Here is a 12,128-nt window from a genome sequence, read left to right on the forward strand (position 1 = left end):
GTTGCTTTCCTTCAAACGGAGTTTGGTAATGAGCGACCTAATTGAGGTGTGCAAAATTGGAAGGTGCCTCATATGATCGCCAGGAAAGACTTGTTTCCTCAAGCTAGGAGAGCAGAGAGCATGGATTTGATGTGATTGTTCGAAGAAATAGAGGGGGCATGAAGAAACACATTTTTACAGTGGCGAATGGTGGTGAATGGCTGAAATGGTGGGTCGGGCAGAAACTCTCAACTCATTAAAAAGATGGATCTATGTCTGTAATACTGTAGCCTGCAAGGCTACGGAGCTCATGTTGTAAAATGGGAATACCTGAGCCGCCAGTTGCCAGTTGCTTTCTCTCTAATTTAGCGTGCACTTACGCCCTGGGCTGAATAGTTTTTTTTTCTGCAGGGTTAATTTTCTATTGTTCTAGCCATCTAATCCTTTGTTTAGCATGCCTCTTCCTAATTTAACACGGATTTGTATAGGGCTTCCCAGGTGCGTTTTGAGTCTGAGCTATACACGCTGCCCTTAGACTGAGTTATGACGTCCCATTTCGGACTAACGGCTTCACACCCGCCTGGGATTAATGCATGTACGTTGTATTAAAAACTAGTTATACCACTCACTGTCTCGACGGTACAGCAACTATTCTTGCTATCAACTCTTATCCAAATTCGTCAAGGTACACTCATAAGAACTGCAAAATATTGGATCCAGGTGCATCACACAGTTATTTCAAATTACTTGCAATTTCGTCTGACAATGATGATAAAGAACAAAGAAAAGATAATTACAGCACAGGAAAGACCCATCGGCCTGCACTGACCATTGTACCTGACTGAACTAAAGCCCCCTACCCTTCCGGGGAGGGTATCTCACTATTCCCGTCCTATTCATGTATTTGTCCAGGCGCCCCTTAAAACTCATTACGTTATCTGCCTGCACTATCTCCCCCGGCAGCGAGTTCCAGGCATCCACCACCCTCTGTGTAAAAAGCTTGCCTCGCACATCTCCTTTAAACCTTGTTCCTCCACCGTATACCTGTACCCCCCTAGTAATTTACTCTTCCACTCTGGGAAAAAGCTTCTGACTATCCAATCTCTCCATGCCCCTCATAACCTCATGGATTTCTATCAGGTCGACACTCAACCTCCGTTGTTCCAGTGAGAACAAATCAATTTTCTCCAAACTCTCCTTATAGCTAATGCCCTCCATACCAGACAATACCCTGCAGGTAAATCTTTTCTGTATCCTTTCCAAAGCCTCCACAGCCAGAATTGAACACAATATTCCAAGTACAGCCGAACCAATGTTCTATAAATCTGCAACATGACTTGTCAATTTTTAAACTCAATGCCCCGGCCGATGAGGGTAAGCACGAAAGAGGTAGTGTTGGCCAGGCTAATGGGCTAAAGGATGAGAAGCCTCCTGGTCCTGTTGGAATGCATTCCAGGGTACTAAAAGAGATGGCAAAAGAAATTCCAAATGCACTAGTTGTAATTTAACAAAATTCGCTGGACTGGGGGGTTGTTCCTGCAGATTAGAAAACAGCAAATGTGACGTCACTGTATAACACAAGAGGTAGACAAAAGGTGGGGATCAATAGGCTAGTAGTAGAGAAAATGTTTGAATCACCCAGGAAGAAATAACAAGACATCTGGATATAAGTTGTCACAACATGTGTTCATGAAAGGAAGGTCATGTTTGACTAATTTGGTGGAATTCTTTGAGAACAGTACATGTGCAGTGAGCAATGGAGAACCTGTGAATGAGGTGTACCTAGATTCCAGAGTGCATTTTACAAGGTGCCACATCAAAGACTGCTACATAAGATAAAAGTGCACATTGTTACAGGAAATGTATTAGCATGGATGGAGTATTGGTTAATTAACAGAAAGCAAAGCGATATAAATAGTCTAAATGAGTGGGCGAGGGCCGGGCAGATGGAGTACAATGTTGGTGAATGTGAGTTCATCCATTTTGGTGGGAATAACAGCAAAATGGACTATTATTTAAATGGTAAAAAATTGCTGCTGTGCAGGTGGATCGAAGTGTCCTTGTGCAAGGATCCACAAGAGGTGGGTGAGATCATAAATGAATATTTCTCATCAGTATTTACTGTTGAGGCTAGGGAGGAAATTGTGGGTCCCTTAGCCGAGGTGTTTGAATCATCGATAGTCACGGGTGAGGTGTCTGAAGATTGGAGAGTGGCAAATGTTGTGCCTTTGTTTAAAAAAGGCTGCAAGGAAAAGCCTAGGAACTACAGGCCAGTGAGCCTCACATCTGTGGTGGGTAAATTATTGGAAGGTATTTTGAAAGAGGGGGTCTACAAACATTTCGAGATGCAAGGACTGATTAGAGACAGTTAGCATGGTTTGTGTGTGGAAAATCATGTCTCACAAATTTGAGTTTCTGAAGGGGTAACCAAGAAGGTAGATGAAGACAGTAGACTTTAGCAAGGCCTTCAACAAGGTACCGCGTGGTAGTTTGTTGCATAAAGTTCAATCACATGGGATCCAGGGTGAGATATCTAATTGGATACAAAATTGGTTCCTTGACAGAAGCCCGAGGGTGGTTGTGGAGAGTTGTTTTTCAAACTGGGGGCCTTGGCCAGCACTGTGCCTCAGGGATCAGTGTTAGGCCCGCGGTTATTTGTCACTTATATTAATGATTTTAATGAAAATATAGGAGGCATGGTTAGTAAGTTTGCAGATGACACCAAGATTGGTGGCATAGTGGACAGTGAAAAAAAAATCTCCAGTTGCAATGGAATCTTGATCAATTGGGTCAGTGGGCTGACGAACGGCAAACAGAATTTAATTTAGACAACTGCAAGTGATGCAGTTTGGTAGATTGAATCAGGCAGGACTTATTCAGTTAATGGTAGGGCATTTGGGAGAGTTACAGAACAAAGAGATCTAGGAGTACATGTTCATAGCCCCTTGAAAGTGGACAGAATGGTGAAGAAGACGTTCAGTGTGCTTGGTTTCATTAGTCAGAGCATTGAATACAGGGATTGAGACGCCTTGTTGAAGATGTGTAAGAAATTGGTAAGGCTACACTTAGAACACTGTATGCAATTCTGGTCACCCTCGTGTACAAAGGTTATTATTAAACTAGAAAGCATGCAGAAAATACTTACTAAGATTGTACTGGGACTTGATGGATTGAGTTATAAGGACAGGCTGATAGACTGGGATTTTGTTCTCTGGAGCATCGGAGGCTGAGGGTTGACCTTATAGAGGTCTATAAATTAATGAGGAACATAGACAAGGTAGATAGTCAATATCTTTTCCCAAAGGCAGGGGAGTCTAAAACTAGAGGGCATAGGTTTAAGGTGAGGGGGGAGAGATATAAAAGTGTCCAGAGGGGCATTTTTTTTTTCACACAGAGGGTGGTGAGTATCTGGAACAAGCCGCCAGAGGTAGTAGTAGAGGTGGGTACAATTTTATCTTTTAAAAACCATTTCGATAGTTACATGGGTACGATGAGTATAGAGGAATATGGGCCAAATACGGGCAATTGGGATGAGCTTAGGGACTTTTTTAAAAAAGGGCCTCATGGACAAGTTGGGCCGAAGGGCCTGTTTCCATGTTGTAAACCTCTATGAATCTATGACTCTAATCACAACTAGTTGGTTTGCAGATGCAGCCGATAATTGTGAAGGCAAATGGAATTTTGCCCTTCGTTGCGAGAGGGATAGAGTTTAAAAACAGCGAGGTTATGTTGCAGTTGGAAAAAAGTGCTGGTTAGGCGACACCTGGAATACCGTTCCAATGTTGGTCTCCTTACTTGAAAAAGGATATACTGGCAGTGGAGGCACTGGCACTGGATATACTGATTCCAGGGTTGAGAGGGTTGGCGAATGAGGAGAAACTTAATAGACCGGGGCTATACCCATTGGAATTCAGAAGAATGAGGGAAGATCCTCCAGAAATATGTAAGATTATGAAGGGAATAGATAAGAGAGAAGCAGGAAAGTTGTTTCTACTGGCAGGTGAAACTAGAGCTAGGGGATGTGGCCTCAAAATTAGGGCAAGCAGATTTAGGACTGAGTTGTGGAGGAACTTCTTCAGACAAAGTTGGATAAGTCATCAGGACTGGATGAGATGCACCCCAGGCTACTGTGGGAGGCAGGGGAGGAGATTACTGAACCTCTGGCGACGTTCTTTGCATCATCAATGGAGACGGGAGAGGTTCTGGAGGATTGGAGGATTGCGGATGTTGTTCCTTTCTTCAAGAAAGGGAGTAGAGATAGTCCTGGAAATTATAGACCAGTGGGTCCAACCTCAGTGGTTGGTAAGTTGATGTAGAAGATCCTGAGAGGCAGGATTTATGAACATTTGGGGAGGTATAATATGATTGAGAATAGTCAACGTAGCTTTGTCAAAGGCAGATCATGCCTTATGAGCCTGATGGAATTTTTTGAAGATGTGACTAAACTCATTGATGAAGGAAGAGCAGTTGATGTAATATATATGGACTTCACCAAGGCATTTGATAAGGTGCCCCTTGCAAGGTTAATTGAAAAAGTGAGGGGGCATGGGATCCAAGGGGACATTGCTTTGTGGGTCCAGAGCTGGTTTGCCCACAGAAGGCAAAGACTGGTTATAGATGGGTCATATTCTGCATTGAGTTCAGTCACCATTGGAGTGCCCCAGGGAGCTGTTCTGGGACCCGTACTCTTTTTGATTTTTATAAATGACCTGGATGAGAAAGTGGAGGGATGGGTTGGTAAGTTTACTGATGACACACAGGTTAGACGTGTTGTGGAAAGTATGGAGGGATTTCAGATGTTGCAACGAGACATTGATAGGATGCAAGACTGGGCGAAGAAGTGGAAGTTGGTGTTCAACCTAGGTAAGTGTGAAGTGGTTCATTTTGGCAGGTCAAATAGGGTGGCAGAAGATAATATTAATGGTAGGACTCTTGGCAGTGTGGAAGATCAGAAGTATCTTGGGGTCCGAGTTCATTGGACGCTCAAAGCAGTTGTGCAGGTTGAAGCTGTAGTTAAGAAGGCATAAGGCCTTAATCAAACGTGTTCAGGAGTCGAGAGATAATTTTGCAGCTATATAGGACCCTGGGTCAGACCCCACTTGGAGAACTGTGCTCAGTTCTGGTCGCCTGATTACAGGAAGGATGTGAAAGCCATGGAAAGGGTGCAGAGAAGATTTACAAGGATGTTGCCTGGATTGTGGAGCGTGCCTTATGAGGATAAGTTGAGGGAGCTCGGCCTTTTCTTCTTGGAGAGTCGAAGCATGAGGGGTGACGTGATAGAGGTGTACAAGATTTTGAGAGGTATTAATCGAGTGGAGAGTCAGAGGCTTTTTTTCACAGGGCTCAAATGGTTGCCACAAGAGGACACAGGTTTAAGGTGCTGGGGAATAGGTACAGAGGAGATGCCAGGGATAGGTTTTTCACTCCGAGAGTGGTGGGTGCGTGGAATGGGCTGCCGGCAACGGTGATGGAGCTGGATTCGACAAATCTTTTTAAGAGACTTTTAGACAAGTGCATGGAACTGAGTAAGATAGAAGGTTTTATGTAAGCCTAGTAATCTCTAAGGTAGGGACATGTTCGGCACAACTTCGTGGGCCGAAGGGACTGTATTGTGCTGTAGTTTTTCTATGTTTCTAAGCTTCTAAAGGGTTGTGAATCTGTGGAATTCCCTGCCCAGTGAACCAGTTAAGGTTACATCATTAACTGTTTTTAAGGCAAGGATCGATACATTTGTGAATGATAAAACAATTAAGAGTGATGGTGAGCGGGCGGATAATTGGAGCTGATTCCACGAAAAGATCAATCATGATCTTATTGAATGGCGGAGCAGGCTCGAGGGGCCAGCCCTCTTGCTCCCTGTTCTTATGTTCTTATCCCTCTGCCTGTCAATACACTTAAGAGTTCTGCCATTAACTGCATATCTCCTCCCCCTATTAAACTTTCCAAAACGCATAACCTCACAGTTTTCCGGATTAAACTCCATTTGCCATCTGTCCTCCCAAGCCTCCAACCAATCTCTATCCTGTTGTGTCGTCTGATGGCCCTCATGGCTATCGGCAAATCCACCAACCTTTCTATTGTCCGCAAACTTACTAATCAAATCAGTTACATTTTCGTCCAAATCATTTGTACATATTACAAACAGCAAAGTCCTATCACTGAACTCTGAGAACCGCCACTTGTCACAGCCGTCCATTCACTTCCACTAGCTACCCTCGATCTGGTATGACAAAGGTCACATGTCACCGAGGTACATTTAAATAGATAACTGGGGAATCCCATTGGTTTGAACTCCTCACTCGCCTCAATACTAAATTATGCGAATAAAACGCATATGTAAACAAGTCATAGAACATAGAACATAGAACATTACAGCGCAGAACAGGCCCTTCGGCCCACGATGTTGCGCCGACCAGTTACAAAAACAATGACCCACTAGCCTATACCAATCCCTTTTCGTCCATAAACCTATCCAGAGATCTCTTAAACGCCCCCAAACTAGACGCATTTACAACTGCAGCAGGCAGGGCATTCCAATCCCTCACCACCCGCTGGGTAAAGAACCTACCCCTGACATCCGTCCTGTAGCTACCCCCCCTTAATTTAAAGCCATGCCCCCTCGTGCTAGCTTTCTCCATCCGAGGAAAAAGGCTATCACTATCCACCCTATCTAAACCTCTAATCATCTTATATGTTTCAATAAGATCCCCTCTTAGCCGCCTTCTTTCCAACGAAAACAACCCTAGATCCCTCAGTCTCTCCTCATAGGACTTCCCCACCATACCAGGCAACATCCTAGTAAACCTCCTCTGCACCCTCTCCAACGCCTCCACATCCTTCTTGTAATGCGGGGACCAGAACTGCACACAGTACTCCAAGTGCGGCCGCACTAGAGTAGTGTACAGTTGCAACATTACACTGCGACTCCTAAATTCAATCCCCCTACCAATAAACGCCAAGACACCGTACGCCTTCTTGACAACCTTATCTACTTGATTCCCAACTTTCAGGGATCTATGTACACACACACCTAGATCCCTCTGTTCATCCACACTATTCAAAGTCCTCCCGTTAGCCCTATACTCGACACATCTGTTGCTCCTACCAAAGTGAATTACCTCACACTTCTCCGCATTAAATTCCATCCGCCACCTCTCGGCCCAGCTCTGCAACCTATCTAAGTCTCCCTGCAGACTATGACACCCTTCCTCACAATCTACCACACCTCCAACTTTGGTGTCATCAGCAAATTTACTAATCCACCCAACTATACCCTCATCCAGATCATTAATAAAAATTACAAACAACAGTGGCCCCAAAACAGATCCCTGAGGCACACCACTCGTAACTGCACTCCATGATGAATATTTACCATCCACCACCACCCTCTGTCTCCTATCTGATAGCCAATTCCTGATCCAACTTCCTAGATTACCCACAATCCCATACATCTGCATTTTCTGCAGAAGCCTACCATGGTGAACCTTATCGAACGCCTTACTAAAATCCATGTATACCACGTCAACTGCCTTACCCCCATCCACCTCTTTGGTCACCTTCTCAAAAAACTCAATAAGGTTAGTAAGGCACGACCTACCCGCTACAAAACCATGCTGACTATTTCTAATCAATTCATTACACTCCAAATAACTATAAATCCTATCCCTAATAATTTTTTCTAAAACCTTGCCCACAACAGAAGTAAGACTCACCGGTCTATAATTCCCGGCAAAGCCTCTGTTCCCCTTCTTAAACAATGGGACAACATTCGCTATCCTCCAATCCTCCGGGACTACACCAGAGACCAATGACGACCTGAAGATCTGAGCCAGAGGCTCTGCAATCACCTCTCTAGCCTCCCAGAGAATCCTAGGGTAGATCCCATCCGGACCAGGGGACTTATCTATTTTCAGCCCCTCAAGAATTTCCAGCACATCCTCTTTATCAACCGTAATACTGTCTATTTTACACCCCTGCAACCCAATGTCCTCCTCAGCTATATTCATGTCCCCCTGCGTGAACACCGAAGAGAAATATTGGTTCAATACTTCTCCAAGGAAAGGCACGTATGTGCACGTATATTGGTTCAATACTTCTCCATGGAAAGGCACGTATGTCAGCATTCATGCATGCATAGTAATTGTATTATAATTATGAGAATTATTGACGTTTATTAAAAAGTCGCACCTACCTCCTGAACAGATCACCCCAGCATCATTTCTATGGGTGCAAGCATGGCGCCCCCAGGACACGACGGGACAGTCGCTCAAACGCATCTCATTGCCGATGCATTCGTTGATATCGTTCCGGATCGGACCATTTCCTTCTCCAAAGAAGGCTCCTCCGGGAGTTGATAGCGCAGCCCCACAACCGAGCTGATTGCAGACGACAGCTGCATCCTGCAAGTCCCAGTCGGTATCGCAAACCGTGCCCCAGGTGTCACCCAGCAGTATCTCCACTCTACCTGAGCAGGTGTCATTCCCGCCGACTAACCGTGGCCCTTTTTGTCCTATGCGTAGAAAAAAGGGACATTTTTCAACGGAGAAAAGCAAGGAATCAGCGTAAAAACTCCAAAATTGGAGAGCTATTTTGAACACATGTGTTTTATTGCATGAAGTCAATGTCATAAATAACACAACATTGCAGCGCCAGTGAAAGAGGAGGCACTGTGGAAGAATTCCTCGGAATTTGGTGATAGGCAAGGTGAAGAATGAAACTCCATCGGAAGGTTGACTCCAATATTTTGAAAACAGGAAAACGAAAACTATGTGAAAGTGCTCAGCTGAAGAGAAGTAAGTTCTGAACTTTTCTTGACGCAAATGCAATGAAACAAAGTAGCCTGGACATCTGCCAGATTGAAATTGCTGGGAAATGCGATGTTAAAGTAGAAAAATGCAATGCTTTTGCATCAAAATGCGGTACTGGATTGCAAAAGGAAAGAGGCCCATGCGGACAATGCATCAGGCTCAGGACAAGCGAAAGGAAATTCACCACTCTCAGACTGCTTTGGCGCGCAAGATCGATATCAAATAACATCCAAAGGGGCCTTCATGGAACTTTGGGAAATTCCATTTTTACTTTTAACCTTGACTTCATATTATATTGCAATCGCCCTCTTGAAAAAAAGAATCTAATAACTTCATTAAAATAAGTAAAGTGATACCACAGTGTGATTTCTAGCCACTGATAATACAATCTGGATCTGATATTGCGCATCAATGACTTTATCCTTATGAATGATGAATCAACAAATGTCGACAGGGGGTGATACAGTGGCACAGTGGTTGGCACTGATGCTTCACAACTCCAAGTATCCGGTACAATTCCGGCCCTGGATGACTGTCTGTGTGGAGTTTTCACATTCTCCGCGTACCTGTGTGGGTTTCCTCCAATTGCTCCGGTTTCCTGCCACATTCCAAATATGTGCAGTTTCAGTGAATTGGCCATATCAATTCCCCATTAGTGTCCAGGATCGACAGGGTAAATATATGTGGTTACAGGGATACGACTGAGTGGGCTTATTGTCGGTGCAAGTTCGTTGGGCCGAATGGCTTCCTTCTGGACTGGAGGGATTCCATAACAAGCACCAAGTCTGTGTCGTCGCAGATGTCTCTTTAATCTAATATTTTCTTGCCTCTACATAGCCCATATCCCTCTGTCCCCTGCCTATTAATGTATCTATCTAAGTGCCTCTTGAACGATGTAATGGAATCGGTGTCCACTACTTCCTCCAGCAGCGCGTTCCAGGCATCCACCACCCTCTTTGTGAAACACTTGCCTCTTATATCTCTTATAATCTTTCCCCTGTCACTTTCAACCTAATGCAGATTAATTGACCCTTCGAATCTGGGAAATCGTCTCTGGCTATCCACTCTATCCAAGCCTGTAATAGTCTTGTAAACATCTATGAGCTCCTCATCCACCACGCCCCCCCCCCCCTCTACACACCAGACCCCCACCCCCCAACGCTCCAATGAAATAATCCAAGTTTGTTCAACCCTTCTTCATAGTCCATGTCCTTCCAAAAGAGGTAAAATCCTGATAAATCTCTTCTGCACCTTAATGCATCAATTAGAATTGTGTACAATATTCCAAATGAGGCCTAATCTAAGTCTTATACAGCTGCAACATTATTTTCCAATTCCTGTACTTAATGTCCCGACTGATGAAGGCCAGCAGGCCGTACGCCTCCTTGACTACCTTGTCCATCTGAACTACCACCTTCAGGGAACTGTGGATCTGCACACCAAGATCCCTCAGTTTTCTAATATTTCTATGGGCTCCACCATTTACAGTACACATTCCTTCTGCATTGAGCCTTCCAAATCGCATCGCCTCACATTTGTCTGGTTTAAATTTCACCTATCATCTTCCGGCCCAGATCTGCAGCTGGTTTATATCCTGCTGTATCCTTTTTCTATCCTCCTCACTTTCCGTTGCTCCCCCACGTTTTGTATCACCCGCAAATGTACTAATCAGGCAACATACATTTTCTTCCAAATCATTTATATATATTACAAACAACAGAGGCTCCTGCACACATTCTTATGGAACAGATGCTGTCACAGGCCTTCAGTCAGAAAAGTAACCTTCCACTGCTACTCTCTGTTCTCTATGCCCAAGCCAATTTTACCACTCAACTCGAATCCTATATGACTTCAGCTACTGCATCAGCCTGCCAAAAGGCTTTGATACAGTCCATGAGTACAACATCCACTGCTGTGCACTGCTCAAATTTTCTTGTCACTTCCTCGAGGATCTCAAACTTGTTTGTGAGACACGGCCTCGCCTTCACAAAACCAATGTTGAGGTGTTGAGGTGTTGAGATGTAGTGTATCTAGTCAATGAGAACGAATGCATGGAGTTGACACTGTTTGCTGCCACCTGAATGTAAGAAGTAATGAAAAACGTACCGGAGCAAATGATACTGACATCATGTCTATGCGTGCAGTTGTGTTGGTTTCTATGCTCAGTGGGGCAGTCCCAGAGAACGCTCTCTGTTCCTTGACATTTGTAAATATCCGGCCAGATGGGACCATTACCCTCTCCAAAGTACGCTCCTCCAAGTATGGATATCACTTCCCCGCATTTCAGTGATGCGCATACGACCTCTGCCTCCCGTGAAAGCCAGTTTAAATCGCATACTGTTCCCCAGGTATCTCCATATACTATTTCTAATCTTCCAGAGCAGTCATCGGGTCCACCAACTAGTCTCGGTTGTTTGTGTCCTGTTGATTTTAACACATGATATTAGATTTTCAAGGTACTTGCTTGTAACGCATTTTACATCGAGAACATTAACTGCTAAAATTGCTGGTCCTATGCTCAAATACGGACAGTGTAGGTCATTTCTGTTGGAGCAGACATTTATTGAAGCTTGTCGGTAGTCTCCAACCTGACAGTGCTATTTATGAAGAAAAACCTAAATTTCTTCTCAGATTAATAGCAATTTGTACTTATAATACACCCGTTATTACAAATCCTCTTTGTCCTTGTTCGCTGTACACGATTTTTGCGCACCATTCACTCAATCGTTACATCCTAGTAATTTCATAATTTTATCCATATTAAGGGGTTCCATGTCGATATCATTTACAGCTTGCGTTCCACTGTGATAATTTGCTGGATTTTGCAGCTTTCCAACTCCTGCTGTTGTTTATTACTCCAACTCCTACTGTGGCCATTACAGAGACGTGGTAGCGGGGTTACAGGGACTGGGAGCTGAATGTCCAGGGGTATCAAGTGTTTAGGAAGGATAGACTGGAGGAGAAAGGGGCGGGGGGGGGGGGGTAGCTCTGCTGATTCAGGATAGTATCAGGTTGGTATTAAGGGAAGATATAGGCGCCAAAGAGCAGAATGTGGAATCGTTGTGGGTGGAGATTAGGAACAGCAACGGGACGAAGACGCTGGTGGGTGTTGTCTATGGGCCCCCAAATAATGACCTGGAGGTGGGGCGGGCAATAAACGCGCAAATAAATGCTGCGTGCAGGAATGGAACGGCGATAATTATGGGGGATTTCAATCTACATATTGATTGGCCGACACATGTTGGACGTGGTCGGCTTGAGAATGAGTTCTTGGAATGCTGCCTGAATAGTTTCCTTGAACAGTGTGTGTTGGAGCCGACGAGGGAGCGAGCTATCTTATAT

General features: G+C 44.4%; 1 protein-coding gene across 1 annotated transcript in view; it reads right to left on the minus strand.

Annotated features, from left to right (window-relative positions):
- Window positions 1–12,128, minus strand: part of LOC145341284 (scavenger receptor cysteine-rich domain-containing protein DMBT1-like) — a 130,693-nt gene that overhangs the window by 97,410 nt on the left and 21,155 nt on the right. The window contains exons 5-6 of the mRNA XM_080186208.1: window positions 11,022–11,207; window positions 8,171–8,488 (exon numbers count right to left, since the gene is read on the minus strand). Of these exons, the coding sequence (XP_080042334.1) occupies window positions 8,171–8,488; window positions 11,022–11,207 (504 nt within the window). The remainder of the gene's footprint in view (window positions 1–8,170; window positions 8,489–11,021; window positions 11,208–12,128) is intronic.

The sequence above is a fragment of the Carcharhinus amblyrhynchos genome, chromosome 3 (assembly GCF_965287045.1).
Source record: "Carcharhinus amblyrhynchos chromosome 3, sCarAmb.v2.hapA, whole genome shotgun sequence".
Taxonomy (NCBI): domain Eukaryota; kingdom Metazoa; phylum Chordata; class Chondrichthyes; order Carcharhiniformes; family Carcharhinidae; genus Carcharhinus; species Carcharhinus amblyrhynchos.